The following is a 23,368-nucleotide window of genomic DNA, read 5'->3' as shown; positions in this document are numbered from 1 at the left end:
TAGCCCTCTTTGCAGTGCAGGGGAAAAAATGAAATATTAGCACAGGAGGCCTGTGTCACTTCTGGCCAATGGTGGTGAAAAGTTCATCCACAGTTTTCCAATTTCTTGGCCTGCTGTGACTCCTCTTAAAGCTTGGTCAGCTTGGATCTCAGAGTCACTCTGTGAATCACACATTCCCACTCCCCAAGCCCCACTCTTAAACCAAGTGAGTCAGTAACATGAAGGAGTTAATATGTTACCTCATTTTAGCCCATCCAGTCCTGCCCACCTGTTAGCAGGTTTTCTTCTGGGGACATTGGCATTTATTTAAGTTTTCTTTAGTTAAAAAAAAAAAAAATTGCCCTAAGTAACTGACTTTCAGGTATCAGGTGTATAAGGTGTTTGGAGAGAAAAATCACACCAGGAAGATTGTTTAATTGTTCATCCAGTAAACATTTATTAAGGCTTAATAGGTGCCAGGCAGTAATATTTGATGTATCTATTCATAGAACCATAATATTAATTTAGGATTGGTTTTCAAGATTGGAGGGGCTCCTGGGTGGCACAGCGGTTAAGCGTCTGCCTTCGGCTCAGGGCGTGATCCCGGCGTTATGGGATCGAGCCCCACATCAGGCTCCTCCGCTATGAGCCTGCTTCTTCCTCTCCCACTCTCCCTCCTTGTGTTCCCTCTCTCGCTGGCTGTCTCTATCTCTGTCAAATAAATAAACAAAACCTTTAAAGAAAAAAAAAAAAGATTGGAGAGCCTCTGCCACATTATCTTTGGGAATTGGGGCTGACCTAACTTAGAAGAGCCTTGTAGGGGCACCTGGGTGGCTCAGTCAGTTAAGCACCTGCCTTAGTGAGCCCTGTGTGGGGCTCCCAGCTCAGCAGCTTGTCTGCTTCTCCTTCTCCCACTATTCATCCCCCCACCCTGCCATGCTCTCTCTCTCTCTCTCTCTCTCGCTCACTCTCTCTCTCAAATGAATAAAATCTTTAAGAAAAGTAATAAAATAAATAAAAAATGAGTAAATAAAAAGAAAATTCTTGTAGTCCCAGATACTTAAAAGCCAGAATTACACATAAAACTGCAATGTGGTTTCATAGCCATTTTTAATAGCTTTAGTGAGGTGTTATTTACATACCATAAAATGCACTCATTTTAAGGATACAACTCAGTGGTTTTTTTTTTTTAGAAAATTTACAAAGCTGTGCAAATATTACCACATTCGAATTTTAGAAAATTTCCATCAGCCTAAAAAGATTCTTTGTGCCCTTTTGCAGGCACTCCCTACTCCTACCCAGGCCCAGGCAATCACTATTAAATTTCATTTCTATAGGTTTGCCTTTTCTGGACATTTAACGTAAATGGCATCCTACAATATGTGCTCTTTGCCTCAGACTTTCACACAGCATGCTTAGCTTGTCTCAGTACTTCATTCTTTTTTATTGCCAAATAATAATTCTGTCATATGTACAACATACCACATCTTGTTTCGCCATTCACCAGTTGATGGACATTTGGATTGCTTTCAGTTTTTAGCTATTGTAAATAATGCTTCTGTGAATTTGTGTACAAGTTTTTGTGTGATCAGCTGTTTTCAGTCTCTTGGGTATATGCCTAGGCATGGAATTGCTGATTTATGTGGTAATTCTATGTATGTTTGACTTTTGTGAGGAATTACTTATTCTAAAATGAATGTACAATTTTACTTTCCGCCAGGGGTGTTTGAGGGGTCCAGTTTTGCTACATCCTTGTCAACGCTTCTTACTGTCTGTCTCTTTGATTATAGTCATTCTGGTGAATGTGAGGTAGTTCTCATTATAGTTTTGATTTTCATTTTCCTAATGACTAGTGATTTTGAACATTTCATGAGCTTATTGGTCATTCATATATCTTCTTTGGTAAATTGTCTTTTCAAATCTTTGCCTATTATTTACTTGGGTATTTGTCTTATTATTGAATTGTGTTTGTTACATAGTTTGGGTTAAAATCCCATTATCAAATATGTGCTATATGTAGAAATATTTGCAAATATATTCTCCTATTTTGTGAGTTGTATTTTAACTTTCATGATGGTGTCTTTTGAAACAACAAAAGTTTTTAATTTTGATGAAGTCCAATTTATCTTTTTCTTTTCTCAGTTGTACCTTTGGTATTATACATAAGAAATCTTTGTCTACCCCAAGCTCGTACATAGCCCTTTGTTTCCTAAGACCTTTACAATTTTAGCTCTTACTTTTAGGTCTTTGATCCAGCTGGAGTTCATTTTTGCATATTGTGTATGGTAGGGATCCAACTTGTTATTTTGCATGCACCTATCCAGTTGTTCCATCATCATTTGTTAAAAGGACTGTTCTTTCCCCGTTAAATTACCTGGTACTCTTGTCAAAAAATAATTGACCATAAATGTAGAGGTTTATTTCTGGACTCTCAATCCTTTTCCATTAATCTGTATGTCAGTCCTTATGCCAGTACCACACTGTTTTGATCACTGTAGCTTTGTAGTAAGTTTTTTTAAATGGGAAGTGTTAGTTCTCCAACTTTGTTCTTTTTCAAGATTGTTTTAACTGTTCTAGGTCTTTTACATTCCCATGTGAATTTAAGGTCAAATTCTGAAGAAAAAAAAAGGCAGCTGGTATTTTTATAGGGTTTATATAAAATCTATAGATCAGCTTGGGGGTATTGCTATCTTAATAATATTAAGGCTTCTGATCCACAAACATAGAATGTATCTCATTTATTCAGGTCTCCTTTGATTTCTTTCAGCAATGTTATATAATTTTCAGTGTAAAAGTTTTGTACTTCTTTCTTGAAATATATTCCTAAGTATTTTATTCTTTTTGATGCGACTGTGAATGGAAATGTTTTCTTAATTTCATTTTCAGATCAATAGACATTCAATTTTTGTTTATTTTGTATCCTGTGACCTTGCTGAAATTTTAATAGTTCTAGTAGGATTTTGCTGTTGTTTTCATTTTGTTTTGGGGTGTGTGTGTGTGTGGTGTCTCAAAATTTTCTACATATAGGATCATGCCACCCAATAATAAAATTTTATTTCTTCCTTTCTAATCTGCATGCCTTTTATTTCTTTTTCTTGCTTTATTGCACTGATTAGAATATCCATTACAGTCTTGAATACAAGTGGTGACAGCAAACATCCTGCCTTGTTACCAGTCTTAAAAGAAAAGCATTCAAATACTCACCATTAAGTGTAATGTTAGCATTAGGTTTTTTAAAAGTTTTTATTAGCCCTTTATCAGGTTAAGGAAGTTTTATCATGAGTAGGTGTTGGATTTTGCCAAATGTTTTTTCTGCATTTATTAAAATGATTGTGCAATTTTTGCCCTCTCTTCTATTAATACAGTGTATTACATTAATGATTTCAGATGTTAAACCAACTTTACATTCGTGGGATAAATCCCCCTTGGTCATAATGTATGATCCTTTTTATATGTTGCTTGATTTGGTTGAGGACTTTTTGAGTTTACAATAATAAAGATGTTGGTTGATTGTTTTATTACGTCTTTGTCCAGCTTTGGTATCAGGATAATATTGGCCTCAACAGAATGAGTTGGAAGGGATTCCCTTCCTTATTTTCAGATAGAGTTTGCAAAAGATTCATATTACTTCTTTAAAGATTTAGTAGGATTTACCACTGAAGCCATCTTGGCCTGGGCTTAGTGTAAATATTTTAAATTATTTAATTATTTACCTGTTATAGTTCTATTCAGATTTTTTATTCCCTTTTAATTCAGTTTTGGTATCTTATATCCTTCTGGGATGTTTTTCCATCTGATGGCTTTTTGATGCCTCAGCTTACATATGGGCAAGGTTGCTATTTAACTGGTACACTGTCATACAGTCATAATGGTTGTTATTTCCCAGGAGCCACCGCCCTGGGGAATCCTTCCCCTCTCTCAAGCTTCCCTACATCCCCCCACAAGTCAGCACCTAATGGTTAACACCTGTAACAGCAGGGGACCTTCTGAACCTAGTTCCAGCATAGTTGCCATCTGTACAGATTGGTTGGTCCTCCTGCTATACCAGTTATTAAATTTTTGAACATCACCTCTTGGAAATGGAAGACTGAGACCCCCCTGCAGACTTCTTCCTCCCATTTTGATCTGGGGCTGATCATGTGCTTCAGCATTCCACTGGACAGGTCTGGTGGAAGGAATAGCATCAATTGATTGGATATGTCTGACTGGCAGTTGGGGGCACTGATTGAGGGGCCTGGGAAGCTTTCCCCAAGGCTGGCAGAGAGAGGGTGGTGTGTGGGGCCTGGGCTGATTTCTAATGAAAATTTAACCCCCAGCTATGGCTATTACAAAGAAAAGAAAAGTGGCTGATGGTAAGCATGGAGCTCCAAGTAAGTGAACTGAAGAGTATGTCTTTGTGCTACAGATATTATTATAAGATGCAACACACATTGAAACAGACACATATTTAAAAGCAAGGTCCTGGATGCAAATGTTTCCAGAAGCCAGGCAGGTAACATGATTCATTTAATTGGCTCAGATTTGCACATTTTGGTGTTTAAACATCTCTGAAATTGGAGTGCATGTTACAGTTGATGGCAAGTCATTGTGTAATAGCAGTGTTGTTCTACTCTTAGTGGTTATAAAATAGTGATATATCTGACAATCTTATATAAGTGATGGTTTAGGTTAGATTAAATTTAGGAAATGAGTGTCAAGTCGCATGGGCTGGGAAAACCACATCCCTTTATTTCAGCCTTTCACTTTGAAAGGGAGGTATGGTTCCAGAGATCCATTCTTTTACAATAAGAAAAAAACAGCAGAGGAGCAATGACAAATGGCAACTACTTTGCTGCCTCCGTGTCCAGGAGCAGTAGGGAGTGGTGGCAACCTTACCTCCAGGGCCCTGCCATTCCCCCTCACTGATTGTTGCCCGTGATGACATACACCCAGTGTGGAAGGTGTTCTGAGTTTTCATAAGAAGCCAGAAATCCCAAAAGCTAGATCTTTACACATATGTGAAACTTCTAATTTTAAAATAATGGCTTAGTATTTTTCACTCTCTGGCCAAAAAGAAATAAAAAGTGTATGCAAGTTAGATCCAGCCTGTGAGTGCTTGGGTTATAATTGCTGTTTTAAGGACTTAATATTGGAGGGGCGCCTGGGTGGCACAGTCGTTAAGCGTCTGCCTTCGGCTCAGGGCGTGATCCTGGCGTTCTAGGATCGAGCCCCGCATCAGGCTTCTCCGCTAGAAGCCTGCTTCTTCCTCTCCCACTCCCCCTGCTTGTGTTCCCTCTCTCGCTGGCTGTCTCTCTCTGCCAAACAAATAAATCTTTAAAAAAAAAAAAATAAGGACTTAATATTGGAGGCAACATGAGACAAACCACTTTTTACAGTTAAGCCAAAAAAGAAAGAAAAACCAGCTCGATTTCAAAGTTTAACATTAAGTTCAAAGCCCAGAATAGCAAATATTACAGAACATATTACTTACGTAGCTTCTAAAATTTCATTTCTGCCTCCCCTAAGTAGAAGATGAGAAAGTATGGTTAAATCTGTCGAAGATGTTACATTTACTGGTTATAAAAGCATATGATTACTTTTTAAAATGCAGTCTTAGGTTTCCAAAGTAAGGGTATTTGCCTCCCAGTGCTAAGGACTGGTCAATGAAAGTCAGGATGATGTGGTGGGAAACCACCAAATTATTAGAAGACCTGGGTCCTGATTCTCTCCATTGGACAAGTTATTTAGCTTCTGTCCTCAGTTATAAAGTAGGGATAACCATACCTTCCTCTGTACCTCACATGGCTGTGGTAAGGGCCACAGAAGATAAAATGTGGGAAAGCATCAAGTGTTACGTAAATATCAGTTGTTGGTATTGCCCAAATTCCATGAGTAGTTGGGCCAGCACAGATTCTAGAATCTCAGATTTCCCCTTCCCAATCTCCTGATCTTTTTATAGACCACAACACTTACTGAAATAATCAAGTCATCAACCAGTGGGATGAGTAGATGAGAAAGCTTAAGTCAAGAGCTTATTAGGGAAAAAGTCAGCCACCGTCTTGGCCTCAGAGCTAGCATGGAGTCTGTCTGTACAGCAGGGTTTAAGCAAAGCTTAGATGTTGAAAGCTTTCACGTTTTGAAGGGCTACCCAGGAATGAGTTTTGCTGGGATTGATTGGCCTCTGTGGCTTTCTCACAGACAGCCCTTCAGCTAGTTTCTTCCCTCTCTCATATTTTCATTCTGCATTATTTCATGAAGGAAAGAAAAGCTCCCACTTTCTTCCTTCTTGGTGAAACTGTAAAGCTCTATTTTGGATTATTAAGGAGTAGCCACACTTTACCTTGGTAACTATGTCCTATCTAACTGCTTCGACACCATCTGTTGAACAGACTATTCTTCGCTGAATTGCCTTTGCAGTTTTGTCAGTGATCAGTTGTTTATATACGCAGGGTTCATTTCTAAGCTCTCCATTCTGTTTCATTGATCTGTTTGTCTATCTTGACAGGAATACCAAACTGTCTTGGTTACTTAGCTTTATAACAGATCTCGACGAAAAGTCATGTTCATCCTCTAACTTTGTTCTTCTTTTACAAAGTCATTTTAGGTGCTCCAGGTCCTTTACATTGTCGTATGAACTTTAGACAAAGTTTGTCAATTTCTACAAAAACAAAAACCAAAAAAACCCAACAACAGGCAGTGCAGGGACTTAGATTTGGATGGTTTTAAATCTCTATGTATCAATCTGGGGAGAAATGACATCCTAACAATATTGAGTCGTCCAACCCATGTACATGGTATATGTTTAAGTCTCCTTTAATTTCTCTCAGCTATGTTTTGTAGTTTTAATTACACAAGTCACATTCGTTTTTTGGCAGATTTGTTCCTATTTCATATTTTTGCTGCTATTGTGTGCTGTATTGTATTTTAATTTCAATTTGATTATCCATTGCTAATATATGTAAATGTAATTTTGGTATGGTGTACTTGTATCCTATAACCTTATTCAACATATTTATTCTAGGAGATTTTTCCTGCATATTCTATCAGATTTTCTACATAGATGATGAGAGATATACTGTCTGTGGGTAAAGGCAGTTTTACCTCTTCTTTCTGATTTGGTTGCCTTTTATTTCTTTTTCTTGATTGATTGCACTGGCTGGCACCTCCATTACAATGTTAAATAGAAATGTTGAGAGTGAACCTCCTTGTTTTGTTTCTGATCTTAGGGAGAGAGCATTCAGTCTTTCACCAATAACTCTAAGTTAACTGTAGGCTTTTTCTAGCTAGATACCCTTTATCAGGTTGAGAAAGTACAATTCTATTTTTACTTTGCTAATATTTTTTATCAGAAATGGATATTGGATTTTTGTCAAGTTCTTTTTGAATGTTGATCAAGATGATCTTGCAGTTTTTCCTTTGTAGGTTACTAATATTATGAATTATATTGACTGCTTTGTGAATGTTAAACCAGTCTTGCATTCCTGAGATACACTCTACTTGGTCATGATGTATTTTCTCTTTTACATATTACTAGGTTTAATTTGCTAAAATTCTGTTTTGAATTTTTGCATCTAAAAATATTCTTGAGGGATATTGATCTGCAATTTTCTTTTGTTGTTTTTGCCTTGTTTTGGAATCAGGGCCTCGTAGAATGAGTTAGGTAATATTCTCTTTTTCAATTTTCTGGAAGAGATTATATGAAATTGGTATTATATCTTCCTTAAATATCTGGTAGAATTCACTAGTGAAACCATCTAGACCTGCAGTTGTTTTTCTTTTTTCTTTTTCTTTTTTTGGGGGGGAAGGTTTTAAAAATACAAATTTAGTTTCTTTAATAGATACAGGGCTATTCAGGTATCTATTTCTTCTTGAGTGACCTTTAGTATATTGTGTCTTGAAAAGAATTTGTCCATTCATCTAAATTGTCAAATGTATTGGCATAAAATTTTCATAATATTCCTGTATTAAACTTACAATATTTGTATAATTTGTAGTGATGCCATCTTCTCATTCCTGATATTGGTGATTTGTGTCTTCTCTCTTTTTTTCCTGGTTAGCCAGGGTAGAGATTTATCAATGTGATTGGTCTCAAAGAACCAAATTTTGGTTTCATTGCTTTTTCTCTATTTTTTTCCTATGTTTATTTCATTGATTTGTGAGGTGTGCTTTATTATTTATTTTATTAATTCTTTTCTTCTCTTTACTTTGAGTTTAATTTGCCCATTTTTTTTCTAGCTGCTGAAGATAAAAGCTAAGATCATGAACTTGAGAACTTTTTACTTTTCCTATTTTTTAAAGATTTAATTAATTATTTATTTATTTATATCTCCCTCACCCAGAGAGAGGGAGAAGCAGACTCTCCACCAAGCAGAGAGCCCGATGCAGGGCTCAATTCCAGGACCCTGAGATTACCACCTGAGCCGAAGGCAGACCCTTAACTGACTGAGCCACCCAGGCACCCCTCTACTTTTCTTATGTAGGCATTTAATGTCATAAAATTCTCCATAAGGACTGCTTTGAAAGTGGCATTCTCAAATTCTTATGTGTTGTGTTTATATTCATTCAGTTAAAACAACTTTCAAATTTCTTTTTGGATTTCCTCTTTGAACCATGGTTGGGGTTTTTTTTAGAAGTGTGTTATTTAGTTTCCAAGTATTTTAGCATTTTCCAGGAATTTTTCTGTTATTGATTTAAAATTTAATCCCTTTGTAGTCATAAAATATATTTTGTATGTCTTGAATCCTTATAAATTTACTGAAACTTATTTTATGACCCAGAATAGAACCTGTCTTAGTTAACGTCCATGTGCATTTGAAAGGAATGTTATTCTACTCTCCTTGAGTAGAGTGTTCTAGTAAATGTCAAACCAAGTTGGTTGATGATGTAGTTCAAATCTTATGTATCCTTAACTGGTTTTCTGCCTATTTGGTGTATCAACTATTAAGAGCAGGGTATTTAAATCTCAGACTATAATTGAGACTTTGTCTATTTCTCCTTGCAATTCTATCCGCTTGGGGTTCCCCATTGTGAAACTGTTATTAAGTGTATAAACACTTAGAATGATTATATCTTCTTGACTAATTGACCTTTTATAATTATTTTTTTTTCTGATAATATTCTTTGCTGTACAATTTACTTTGATATTAATAGAGACAATCCAACTTTGTTTTTGACTAATTTTAGTATATAATTTTCCATCATTTTTCCTTTAATCTAATTGTCTTTCTCTATTTGAAATTAATTTCTTGTAGGCAACATACAGTTGGGTTTTGCATTTTCATCCAATCTGTCAATGTCTATCTCTTAAGTGGGGTGTTTAGACCATTTACATTTAATGTGATTGCTGATATAGTTAGATTTAAATCTGTCATCTTGTTATTTATTTTCTCTTTGTCCCATATGTTCTTTGTTCCCTTTTCCCACTTTTTTTCTTTCTACTGGATTGTTTTTATGAGTCCTTTATCTCCTTTGTTGATTTATTACCTATAATTCTTTATTTGGTTATTTTAATGGTTAATTAGGGTTTCTACTATACATCTTTGACTAGGTCTTCATTCAATTAATATTATACCATTCCACATACAGTATAAGAACTTCTCAATTCCAGCCCTTCCTTCCTAGCCTTTGTGCTACTGTTGTCACACATTTCACTTCTACGTATGTTATAAGCCCCACAGTATATTATTTTTTTGTTAAAAAATAAAGTTGATTATCTTTTAACAAGATTTAAGTAGTAGGAAAGCAGTATTACATATTTGCCCATGTAGGTATCATTCCCATTGTCTTCATTCCTTTGTGTAGATCTAGATTTCCATTTGCTATCATGTTCCTTCCTTTTGAAAGCCTTCCTTTAGTAATTCTTGGAGAACATTGGAGTGCAAATCTGATGATGATTAATTCTTTCAGTTTTGGTTTTGAAAGATAATTTCACTGGTGCAGAATTTTAGCTTGACGGTTTTTTCTTTCCATACTTTAAGTATATTGTTTTACTTCCTTCTCATGTGCTTTTTTCCTTCAAGAAATCTGCTGTCATCTGTATCTTTATTTTTTCATACTAATATGTTTTTCCCCCCTACATTTAAGATTTTTTCCTTTCCTTGGTTTTAAGCAATTTGTGTATATATATATGTGTGTGTGTATATATATATATACATATATATATATGTAAACATATATATATATATATATTAGGCAGTTTGAAGTTGTTTCACAGCTTATGATTTTTTTAGATGATTTCTATTGCTGTATCTACAATTTCAGTCATCTTTTTATCTGTATTATCTAATATGTCATTAATCCCATCTAGTGTATTTTTCATCTCACATGTAATTTTTGTATCTAGAAGTTCAATTTGGGCCTTTTTTATATCTTCTGTGTCTCCACATAACTGTTTAAACATATAGAATGCAATTATAATAACTACTTTAATACTCTTTTCTACTAACTTAACATCTGTGTCAATTCTGGGTTTTAAGTGATTCATTATTGTTCTAATTATGGCCCATGTTTTCCTGTCCCTTTGCACACCTAGTAATCTTTGGATGTCAGACTTTGTGAATTTTACCTTGTTGCATGCTAGCTATTTTTGTATCCTATACATTGAGTTTTATCTTCTGGGGCAGTTAAGTTACTTAGAAATAGGCTGATCCTTTTAGGCCTTATTTTATGCTTTGTTAGAAGAGTCTAAGCAGTGCTCAGTCTAGAGGTAATAATTTCACACTACTGAAACAAAACCTTTCTGAGTGCATTATGAATTATGAGTTTTCCAGTCTGTTCGGTGGGAACAGGCGCTGCCAGCCCTATGTGAATGCCAGATACTGTTCCTTTCAATATTATTAAAGGATTCTTTCCTCAGACTCAAATATTTTTCTTAGACACATGCTGATCAGTATTTTCTCCCCATATTGTGAGGATCCCTCTGCTTATCTCCAGGATCCTCTCTCTATCTCTATCCTCTCCAGTAATCTCTCCTATGAACTCCAGCTACCTCGTTCTCACCAGATCCTCAGCTCTAGTTCTTCAACTCAGAGAGTCTACATCGTTTCTTCTGTGTTTCTGCTCCTTGCACGTCCTAGAAACTTTCTCAAAGCGATAAACTGGAGTAATCATGGGTCTCACTTTGTTTCTTTTTTCCATTGATCAGATCTGATATCCTATCTCTTGAACACCATTGTTCCATAACGTTTTTGTCTGTGTGGAGTTTTTTTGTTTTATTTTTTAGTGTGTTGGTTCGTTGGTTATTTCAGGCAATAGAATAAATCTGGTCCCTATTACCCCGTCTTGACCAGAAGTGAAAGTTTAATAAGTCATTTTTTCACTGCTTCAAAGTCAGTTGGGGTTCAGGTGATCTAATCTGGGTCCTTTGAATATTGTTTGGGCTTGCCTGATTTCTCCTGTATATACATATATAAAATACATATATAAATATATATATATATATTTTAGTAAACAAGGAATGTTTGGTTTAGTTAAAAGTAGAAATCAGCCTGAAAGTTTTACAAAGAAGTTAATACTAGTTATCAGGATCTTTTTGGATGGAGTGCTATTAATTTCAAAGAACTCATGGGTAGAGTGTTGAAATTTTCCTAGATTTAGCATCAATTTCTAGGAAATTGTGTATTTGTATAAGTAAGTATGGAAATTATCCTTTAACGCCTTTATTTTCTTATTTAAAAATTAGAGGACAATGTATATAAAAATATGCAAGAATCCAAGGAAACCCCCATATCCAATCACCTAGATGAAATTGTTGCTGCTGTCAGCATAACGCCTAGAAAGAAGATCCAAAACCAGCTGCCTCAGACAGTGCTATTCCAGCCTCCTCAAGAGAAACTCCACCTCTGTGAAGAAAAAGCGAAGTCCTATTCTAGCAGTCACGAAGTAAGGACCCTTCATTTTCTATACCTGCACCCTGGTAATTGACGAGAGTTTAGGTTACATTTTTCTACCCTCAGGACTTTGGTACAAGAGAGTATATATAGAGGACCTTTATCACAGAAAGAGTGGAGGTAGCCCCTCGGGGCTCCAGGCACAGCACGTGGCACAGCCAACATTATACTTGCTGAATGAGGTATTATACTTGCACAAATGAACAAACGGGTTTACCCTGACCTCAGCCAAGTGTATACTAGACCAATTGGTTGTAGGTTTGTCCTATTGCAGTCTTTTTCCATCGGTGTATACATATTTATAGAGCCCCCCCTAGTGCCGGGTCTAGGCACTGGACTGTAACACAGAGCAGGAGAAACTTACATAGCGCTTACAATTCTCACATTCTTGATCTTGTTTTCTACATACATCTTTCCCTTTCTCTCCTCAAAGTTTTACTCATTCACTTGCTCATTCAATATGTATTTCTCTACCACCCCTTATGTGTCGGATCCTGCTCATCCATCCATTTCACACATGTCTGCTGTATACCTAACATGTGCCCGGTGCTGTGCAGGTGCTGGGGCCACATGGGAAAGCTCCAGCCTCTGCCCCGGAGGGACTCGTGGTTTGGTTGGGGTGCTAGGCAGGATTATGCAGGGGAGATGTGAATTTGGTTTTGAACGTGTGCTTATTCATTATGCAACACATGTTTATTCAGTGCCCTCTATGTGCCAGGCTCTGTGCTAGGTAAACCGTAGGCTCCAGCCTTTCTCAACCACAGTTCTGCAGGAGAATTAAGCCTGAATGCCCCAAAGCATTTACCCGTCCGTAATGAAGTAACTTCTCTTCTATGGGTCTGGAGTGGTCCTAAATTCTTTTCTGTGTCCTTGAGTTCAGGTGAGGAACCCCTGGGTACAGTGGTGAACAGCATAGACAGGTTGAATGCCCTCATGGAGCTGAGGGGCAGTCGGCATTGTAAATACACTAGCAAGCCAGAGGTTGTGTCAGGGTCTGCTAAGGAAAGAGGGGACCTGTCTGTGAAGAGGCAACATATGAGCTGAGACCTTAAGTGGGGAAGGAGCCAGCATGGAAGAGCTAAGGGAAAAGAGTTCCAGGGAGAGGGAACAGCACATGTAAAGTCTATGAGGTGGGCACAAGTGTGACACATTTGGGGTGAAAGAAGAGACCCCATGGTCTGATGTGAAATGTAGTTGGAGAGGCAGGGAGTTCACTTAGGACCTCAAAGGTCTCCAACTGAATGTGTCCTGGAGGCTTTAAAAGTGTTTGCAGGAAAGTATTAACATGATGTAATTGGCTTTTTAAGATTTCCATTTTTTCTACTTTTTTGTTTTAAAATATTTTCAGACTTACAGGAAAGTCTACAAGATTCACCAGTTGTTAACGTTTGCTTTATTGCTTTATTTGTCTGTGTGCATGTCATTATTTTTCTGAACTGTCTGAGAGTAAATTACAGATATTACAGCCCTTTACCCCTGAATATCTTGAGAATACTCTCCAGGTAACCACAGTACAGTGATTAAAGTTAGGAAAACTAATATTGGTACAATATTGTCATCTAACCTACAAACCTTATCCATATTTCTCAAATTATCTCAGTCATGTCTTTGGCAGAAAAAAAAAATATCAGACATATCCATGCTCTGCTCCATAAATTCAAATAGAATATAGTTGTCTAGTCTTTTTAGCCTTCATTAACCTACTAGAACGGTTCCTTAGCCTGTCTTTGTCTTTAACAATCTTGATATATTTGGAAAAAGTACTATATGGGTCTGGTCTGGCTAGACTGGGTGACTTAACAGACATTTATTTCTCACAGTTCTGGAGACTAGAAGTTCAAGGTCAGGGTGCCAGCAGGGTTGGTGTCTGATGGGAGCTCTCCCCTTGGGTTGTAGATGGCTGCCTTCTTACTGTGAGCTCATGTGGCCTCTCTGTGGGGGTCGGGGTGGGGGGAAGAAGGGGAAGAGAAAGGTGTCTCTTTTTATAAGGACACTAATCTTGTTGGATCGGGGCCCCACATTTATGACCTCATTTAACCTTAATTACTTCCTTAGAGGCCCTATCTCCAAATGCCACCTTGGGGGTTAGGACCTCAAGAGATGAATTTGGAAGGGGCACAAATATTAACTCCGATTATTTTATACAGTATCTCTCACATTGCATTGGTCACGTGTTTCCTCATGAGTGCATGCAGGTTATTCATTGGGGCCAGAATCCTGCAGACATGACCCAGGGGCTTTCTTAGTACGTCATAGTCAGAGGCACACGATGACCTCTCGTCTCCTTGCTGTGATGCTAACTTTGATCGCTTGACTAAGGTGCTGTCTGGCAGTTTGCTTCTCTGTGGAATTATCTTCTTCCCTTTGTAATGAATCAGTATCTTGTGGGAAGATTCATCAAGACTATGTATATATCCCGTTCCTCATTAAAACTTCACCCTGTAGTTTTAGCTTCCATTAATGATTCTCGCCTGAATCAGTTCTTACTATGATGTTTGCCAAATGGCGATTCTCTGACTTAGACATTCTTTCCACATTTATGCATTGGCGTTGTTATAAGGAAGAGATTTTCTTTCTTCACACTTTATTATTCCCTCATTTATATTAGTTATGGGCTCAGGAAATTGTTTTTCAGATGTGTTACAATCCATTATCATCATTAAAACTTAAATTGTCCCATATTTGCCAGTATTGGCCCCTTTATGCTGGCTCCCGAGTCCTTGACACATCCCCATTAATCTTCCCTAATTTCTGGCACAGGAAGATTTTTCAGATTTATCTGGTACTTTCCTTGCTCCACTGTGGATTCAGGGAATCCTGGTTCCTCTGAGCGAAGCATAGTGCTTAGACACCAATATCTAGATATTAAATACCCATTTTTAAATATTTATGTGGCCAGATCTCCTCATCATCAGAGCTGCGTATTTTAATGTTAAGCGGTTTAAGAAATTGCAGGTATCCCAAGAACGGTGTTGTGGAAAGAGCTCTGGACTTTGTTTCAGGGAGCTCGATGGTGAGTTCCAACTCTACCGTTTGGTGCTAAGTCCTCTCACCTCTCTGCATTTACATTTCTTCTTTAAATTAAAGGCATCAGAATATATTATTTCTAAGGTTCATCCCAGTTATGAAATTGTCTGCCTACTTGTACTTCTCTCCTCTCTACCTCTTCCCCATGCCTGTTTAATGAAGCCACTGGAACTGGCAGAATAAAGATCAGAAAGCCAAAGGGACATTTGAGCTTTAGCAAGTAAGAAGGTGGAGGGAAGACAGGCTGCTCTTCTGTACCCCTGTCCCAGTTGCAGGTTGTGAGGACCAAGGTGGGGGGGCTGACTTTCGGTCTACATAGCTCCCTTCTTAGAAATCTGTGGTTGGGATAGACTCATTATTAGATCAGGTCCTCCCTCTTTTCGGTAGACTATCTGTCTAGATGCCCTGATGTTTTCATCATTTCTTTCTTTTTCATACACTGCATTCATTTGCTGTCTCTCCATGGAAGCCATTCCCTTAACTCCTGGAGTTAGCTGGGCTCTACCTGCCAAGACAGCATCCACTGTCAAGATGACTCACTCCTCTGGTTGAGTAATTGGTGTCTGCTATTGGTGCCTTTCCACCTGGGCCTCTCCGTGGGACCCCTTGGGCTTCCTCATGGCATGGTGGTTCGGTTATTAGTTTGCTAGGGCTGCCGTAACCAAATACCTCAGACAGAGCGGCTTCAACAACAGAAGTTTTATTTTCTCCGAGTTCTGGAGGCTCCAAGTCCAAGATCAAAGTGTCAGCAAGGTTGATGTCATTTGGAGGCCTAGCTTGCAGAGGGTGTCCTCTTGCTGTCCCCACTTCTTTCTTTGTGTGTGCCTCTCACTGGTGTCTCTTCCTCTTCTTATAAAGACATCAGTCCTTTCAGAGTAGGGCTCTACCCTAATGGCCTCATTTCAACTTATGTCTTTAAAGACCTTCTCTCCATATACCATTATATTCTGAAGTACTTGGGCCTCCAACATTTAGGTTTTGGGGAGTGGGGGCACACAGTTCAGCCCATAACAGGTTCTAAATGGAAATGGAATGTGGAAGCCTCTAGTTCCTTAAGACCTGGGCTCCCAAACCTGGCACCACATCATTTCCTCCCTATTCCATCAGCCCGTCATAAAGCCCAGATTCGAAGGGAAGGAGACATAGACCTCCACCGCTGGGCAGAAAGAGTCAGAGAATTCTGGAGTGATATTTTAAAACTACCAGCCTTGCTTTGAGTGTATTGCTGCTCTGAGCTGACCTGGAGCTAGAAAGGCCCTCTCCCTGTTCTCTTTGTCCCGACACTGAATATACATGGACTTCTCACTCCTTTGATGAAATCTGTTTGTCAGTCCTGCCAACCTCATTGCTATGCTGATATCCTAGGCTGCTAAGAAAGGTATTTGCATTGAGAACTAGTGAGCATTATTTGAAAACCCACTACCAACTTGCCCACTGGTGCCTGAACGTGTAACAGCTGTTCAGAGCTGGGCAGCTAGAAAACCTAGGGAACGGTGACAAGTCTGCTGTACTTTTTCTCTGTCTTCTTGATTTATTATATTTTTCATAATGTACTAGAAGTTTAAATGTTTTAAAATTTTAAATATTCTATAAATGTTACTTGTTTCTGCCATTTATTGCCTTTCTTACCCCACCCGATGAACAGCCCACCACCCAAAACAGATCTTTGCCTGTTTTGTTCTCTGATGGATCCCAAGTGCTTACAATCGTGTTCAGCACATAGGAGGCACTCAGGATATACACACTGGATAGGAGTACAAGTTGACTTTGTGCTTTGTGACTCTGCATTTTCAGTTGTCTGACTAGTAAAGCCCATTTTCCCTCCGTTGCAGTACAAACAGGCTGTCCGCGAGCTGGTGCGCTGCGTAGCGCTGACGAGAATCTGCTATGGCGACTCCCATTGGAAGCTGGCGGAGGCACACGTCCATCTGGCTCAGGGTTACCTCCAGCTGAAAGGTGAGTTCCTCTCAGACGGTGGGTGGGGGGGAGTCAGTCCATGGGTTCCTGCTCTTTCATGCAAATTTGACTCACACGTACCTAGGAAGGATTCATTAGGTTTTCGTGAATATTCTCCTGTTCACACATTGAAGCGTTATCTCCTTTCAGAAAGAGTCAGTAAGATTTTTATATGATGTATAAAAAAGAGAAGGAAGGTTTAAGCCCTTTGGACGGCTTTGGAGGACACTTTTTTTTTAAAGTTAAATTCAATTAATTAACATATAATGTATTATTGGTTTCAGAGGTACAGGCCTGGGATTCATCGGTCTTACATAACACCCAGTGCTCATTATATCACATGCCCTCCTTAATGCCCATCACCCACGTACCCGTTCCCTTCACGCCTCTCCCCTCCAGCAACCCTCGGTTTGTTTCCTATGATTAAGAGTCTCTTATGGTTTGTCTCCCTCTCTGGTTTCATCTTGTTTTTATTTTTTTGGAGGACCCTTTTTTGTGATTGTAAAAGTAGGGTTCTTGGGAGAGAATTTGTTAGCTTGGAAGGCGTTGTAGAAGGGGCCCAATGGAGTAGGGGCCTAAAACAGGATCCATCCACATTTGTTTTGATAGAGAATCTCTTGCCTCTAAGTGACCCCTCCTCTTCCCCCTCCCCAAAATACATAAATAAGAGACTAAATCAAGCTGGCAGTGAACAAAAGGTAACATAGTGGCTCATACAACCTGAAAAGCCAAGGGTAAAACTCCCTGTAGACTCAGCCAGATCCAGGCGTTCAAACAATGTCATCAGTTCTGTTTTTCACTTATCCCACCGCTTGGCCCTGTTTTTCTCTGTTCCGACTTCATTCTTACCCGGCCTCTGCCCACATGACAGCAGCAAGTCTTAGGGAAGCGCAAAACTTCCCTCATCAGCATTCCCAGGAACGAAAGGACATCTTTCCACCCAAATCTCAGGATTTGGGGGTTCTCACTGGGCTGACTTGAATGGTATGTCAAAGGCAAGGAATAGTCTGACTGGCTAGGTCTGCCTTTTGTCTCCACTAGAGCCTGGGGAACTGGCTGGCCTTGGCTAAATCGCATGGATTGAGTGTGCAGGGGCCAGGTGTCCCCAAAAGAAAACAGAGGAAGGGGGATGGATGCAGGGAAGGCAAAAACAACAGGATAGCATGTCTTCTCCTTTCGACTAGGCATCTTAGGATGAGCTGTATAAGCGTAAGTCTCCGTACTCCTTTCTGCCACTGAAAAGCAATGACAATGATGGTGGTGGTACTTAACTTCCCAGGACTGATCCAGTGAATACATAAAATAACAAGAAGTAGAAAATGCCGCAATGCTCAGCACAGAATTACTACCCAATAAATTTGGCTAAATCTGATTGTCAGCTGGTCCTGCCTATTCGATCAAAGACTGTTGGAGCCAGAGGGGACCCAGAGATCATCTAGTTCAAACCCTAACCCCCTTCTATATTTTTAGATTCAGAGGGAACGAGTGAGCTAAAACAGCTTGCCCCAATTTACACCATTAGGAAGTAGATGATCCGAGACTCAGACCTAAGATTTTTGCACACCAGCACCAGGGGCCTGGCGTCTGGGATTTCAAATGATGCTTTTCTTCCAGAGCCTGCTATCTTTTTGCATGATAGTCTTTCTTGCTCAATTTAAAGTGAAAGCAGCATCTATTCTTCATTAAGATCTTATCAAACACCAGGCACCATGCTAACTATCTCCCACGCATGTTCTCATTCATTCTTCATCACAGTCCTATAAGGGGGGTGATATTATCATCGCTGTTTACAGTTGAGGAAGCTGCGGCCAGTATTTCAGAGTTGGTGGTGGTTCAGGGAACTCATTCTGGGCAGTTAGATGTCAGAGCCAGTGTTCTTAAACCTCAACCCACACTGCTTCCGGTAGACGGAGTTCCTCGAAGGAATGTACCAAAGTTGGTAATACAGTGCGCCGTTCTCTTCGGTAATATTGCGTACGTAATTGGCACTAATCGATTTCTCGTAGGTTGATTAAAGGTGTGCTTTAAAAAAGTTAGACAAAATTCTCTGAAGTAATGAGCCCTGGGTGTTGTATGCAACTGATGAATCACTAAATTCTACCTCTGCAACTAATAATATAGTATATGTTAATTCAGTTGAATTTAAATTAAAAATTAAAACAAACAAAAAAATTAGACAAAATTCTCTAAGAGTTCCCACATGGAGAACATACCCTGGATTTTCTCCATCAGAAAATACATTCTTCTGTTTTATAGACACGGGAACAGAATTAAGTTCATATTTTTGGCAGCTTTTTTTAGAGATTTGAGATACAATTTCATATAATGGAAAAACATAAGACCAGGGGTGTATGGATATGGGTGGAGGAGAGGATGTTGGTGTGGGGGAGCAGATGAGAGTGTGGGGAAGTGAGAAGCCCTGAAACCTGACTGGTGACCCCCGTGTCACACTTACCACAAATTAATAAGCCCGTGGAAGAACTCTGCAATGCACTGGGGAATTAGTGCTTGGTAGTGGTTATTTTTCTCGTTGTTCCATTTTGTTTCTTATTAGTCAAGAACCTTGTAGGAATAAGAGTAGCATATTAGCCCATTCTGTCATTGGAATTATATTTGTAAGTTTTGTAGATTATCACTATATTTGTATTCTGTTAAAATAACTCTCTGAAGCTATGATTATAGATAGACAAGTAGAAGATTCAGAATTTTTAGTATTTCATTAAGATCACTGTCACAAAGCCAGGATTAAAATTCATGAATACCTTATTTCCTGCGCAGAATGCCATAGTCCTTGCATTCCATTTGTTTTCTTATAATTATTTAGAACATGTTTTATATCGGATATTTGTGAAGTTTCAAAGTTGTTCAGTTCCTGCTCGTTCTGTTTATTTCCAGAAAGGCCATTTGGGGAAAAATTTGTCTTGAGTACTAGGTGTAAACCACTCCTTTGGATTTTACAGTCAGGACAAATATTTCATGCTGCCCCGATCCATCTCTGCGTGTCACTTGCCAATACATGAAGGAGACCTCGTGCGATTTCCTAGCCATAGATAAAGTATAGTCCTGTCCCGCTGACGTGAAAGAGAAACCGACACCTCTTTCTCTTTGTCCACAGGACTGTCCTGGCAAGCAAAGCAACATGCAGAAAAAGCCAAAGAAATCCTCACCAACTCCATCGTGCCTCCCAATAATGACAATACAGATGTTTTCAAGTGTTCAATTGAGCTGTTCCATACCCTGGGGAGAGCCTTACTCTCCCTTCAAAAGTATCCTTTTGTTTCTAATCTTTCCACCTAGGAATGCCCTCTGTAATGCTTATATTTAATTTGCAAGGCCAAATCAAAAGGTGACGGCTCAGGAAAGGTGATGGGAAGTTTAAGAGCCAAGGATGTCTAGACACTGGGGGCCCAGAATCTAGAGCCATGGGTGAAGTTTCCTGAGCACGACCCAGATTTAAGGAAGCTTCGGAGAATTTGTCAAAGGCAGAGCAACTTGCAAAGGAGCTGTTGCAGTGCGGCAGGATTACGAAGGAGGAATGGATAGAAATTCAAGCACGGATCAAATTGTCATCTGCACAGTAAGTTTCCGGTTTAGGATGTTTTGAATACATGATAGCTGGTGGTTTTCTTCCAGAAGAATCTGTCTTCAGGCAGAAGGAGCTTCTCCATGATGCTGTGTCTGTGACTTCTCTGTGGCCGTTGTCCAGAAGCAAAAGAGGACCGTGGCCATGTCACAGCAGCTGCAACCAAGACACACACATCAGTGAAATTTTTTTTGGTAAGATTTTATTTGTTAGAGTGAGAGAGAACGTGCATGCACATGGGGCGGGGGTGGGGGAGCAGGAGGAGAGGGAGAAGCAGGCTCCCCCCAGGACCCTGGGACCATGACCTGAGCGAAGGCAGACGCTTAACCGCCTGAGCCACCCAGGTGCCCCCATCAGTGACACTGTTCACTTTGCAGCAACATGGACGGGACTGGAGAAGATTATGCTAAGTGAAATAAGTCAAGCCGAGAAAGACAATTATCATATGGTTTCACTCATTTATGGAACATAAGAAATAGAAAGATCAGTAGGAGAAGGAAGGGAAGAATGAAGGGGGGGTAAACAGAAGGGAGAATGAACCATGAGAGACTGTGGACTCTGGGAAACAAACTGAGGGCTTCAGAGGGGAGGGGGGTGGGGGAATGGGATAGGCTGGTGATGGGTAGTAAGGAGGGCACATATTGCATGGTGCACTGCGTGTTATACGCAAACAATGAATCATGGAACACTACATCAAAAACTAAGGATGTACTGTATGGTGACTAACATGACATAATAAAAAATTTAAAAATATAAAAATATAAAATATAAAATAAATATAATAAATATGTGTAGAAATATACTATAAAAATTATATAAAATATAAAAATAATAAAATATTTAAAAAATTAAAAATTTGAAAAATTTTTAAAAAGCAAAAAAATAAAAATAATGTGGTGCTGACACATCCACCACTGGGTCCTAGAGTTCTGACGTCATTCTCTTGACTTTCTGTTTCTTGTCTGCTCTCCTGGACCCCCTCCTCTGTGTTTAAGTCACCATGTATTTCATACCACAGAGAGGAAGAAGATATTTATAATATGCATAACTGGCAGAGAGCTCATATCTAGAATCTGTAAAGAACTCCTATACATCAGTAAAACAAAGACAAACAACTGAATAGAAAAGCGGGCAAGATGGGGCACCTGGGTGGTGCAGTCGTTAAGCGTCTGCCTTCGGCTCAGGGCGTGATCCCGGCGTTCTGCGATCGAGCCCCACATCAGGCTCCTCCGTTGGGAGCCTGCTTGTTCCTCTCCCACTCCCCTGCTTGTGTTCCCTCTCCGCTGGCTGTCTCTGTCAAATAAATAAATAAAATCTTAAAAAAAAAAAAAAGAAAGAAAGAAAGAAAGAAAGAAAAGCGGGCAAGAGACTTCACCAAAAAAGGATGCCCACGTGGCTAACAAGCATCCTAAATGTGCTACCTCATCAGTCATCAGGGAACGAAAATTAAAGTCGTGAGCTACCACTACAGCTGCACTAGAACGGCCAAAGGTGTTTTTTAATCTTTTTTTAAAGTTATGCTAAATTAGCCAACGTATAGAACATCATTAGTTTTCGATGTAGTGTTCAACAGTTCATTAGTTGCGTATCACGCCCAGTGCTCATCACAACATGTGCCCTCCCTAATACCCATCACCCTGTTACCCCATCCCCTCACCCCCCTTCCCTCTGAAACCCTCAGTTTGTTTCCCAGAGTCCAGAGCGTCTCATGGTTTGTCTCCCTCTCTGATTTCCCTCCCTTCATTTTTCCCTTCCTTCCCTTATTGTCCTCCATGCTATTCCTTATGTTCCGCATAAAAGTGAAACCGTATGGTATATGCCTTTCTCTGCTTGACTTACTTCACTTAGGATAATCCCCTCCAGCTCCATCCATGTCGATGCAAATGGTGGGTATTCATCCTTTCTGATGGCTGAGTAATATTCCATTGTATATATGGACCACGTCTTCTTTATCCATTCGTCTGTTGAAGGACATCTCGGCTCCTTCCACTGTTTGGCTATTGTGGACATTGCTGCGATGAACATTGAGGTGCATGTGCCCCTTCTTTTCACTACATCTGTATCTTTGGGGTAAATACCCAGTAGTGCAATTGCTGGGTCGTAAGGTTGGCCAAAGTTTTTTGAAAGACTGATAATATCAAGTGTTGGGAAGGATGTCAGGCTCTTAGATACTTTCTCATATGTTGTCGTTTAGAATATATTTGGTATAACTACTTTAGAAAACTAGCTTTATCTTCAAATTTTGAATATTCATCTACTCTGTGACATAGCGGTATCACTCATAAATAGAACAGAAACGCACGCATATGTTCACCAAAAGACAGCCAAGAATGTCCAAAGCTACATTATTTGTAATAGCCAAGAATCAGAAACAACCCAACTGTTCATCAAAAGCGGGATAGATAGAATTGTGATCTGTTCATACAAAGGAAATGATCAGACTGCTCCTCTGCCTCACATCGTGGGTGATTTTCACAAACATAATGCGTAGTGCCCGAAGCCAGACCCAAACGAATTCATACTGTATGATTCCATTTATGCAATGAGAGGAGGAAGAGGGTAATCACGGGGAGGACCTGCCAGTCCAGAATTTCTTCCCGCCCAGAAGTATGTATTCTATCTTGTATTGTAAGACAGGAAATAAGCAAATCAGACGTCCCAGACCTGATATTTGTTGCATCTGTTGAAACCTAAGCAATGTTACGAGAACTTAATGTCCAGTGGTGTTGCTACAAAAAGAGGGTACTCTGTCCTCGGCCAGAATCCGGCACCTCCTGTCTTTCCAAATAGCAGTACCAAATCTTGCCGGCAGATGGCGCGCCTCGTACACATCTGTGCGGAATACCCAACAGGAATGTAAATTAATGTTCCCAGATGTCCTACAAAGTTACTTTGTGTTTAGCTGAGTTGTTTTAAACTTCACCACTTCTTTCAGTCCTGTTTCTTCACAGGGACA

The 23,368-nt window shown here is 39.3% G+C and overlaps 1 protein-coding gene across 3 annotated transcripts in view; it reads left to right on the top strand.

Moving 5' to 3' along the window:
* Positions 1-23,368, top strand: part of TTC23 (tetratricopeptide repeat domain 23) — a 90,045-nt gene that overhangs the window by 2,323 nt on the left and 64,354 nt on the right. For all 3 annotated transcript variants that reach the window (XM_034667926.1, XM_019803430.1, XM_034667927.1), the window contains exons 2-5: positions 11,639-11,838; positions 16,706-16,829; positions 19,945-20,095; positions 20,281-20,406. In XM_034667926.1, coding sequence (XP_034523817.1) covers positions 11,659-11,838; positions 16,706-16,829; positions 19,945-20,095; positions 20,281-20,406 — 581 coding nt within the window. In that variant the 5' untranslated portion in view covers positions 11,639-11,658. The remainder of the gene's footprint in view (positions 1-11,638; positions 11,839-16,705; positions 16,830-19,944; positions 20,096-20,280; positions 20,407-23,368) is intronic.

Source organism: Ailuropoda melanoleuca, chromosome 9 (assembly GCF_002007445.2).
Source record: "Ailuropoda melanoleuca isolate Jingjing chromosome 9, ASM200744v2, whole genome shotgun sequence".
Lineage (NCBI taxonomy): Eukaryota > Metazoa > Chordata > Mammalia > Carnivora > Ursidae > Ailuropoda > Ailuropoda melanoleuca.
This window is presented reverse-complemented; position numbering and strand designations above follow the sequence as displayed.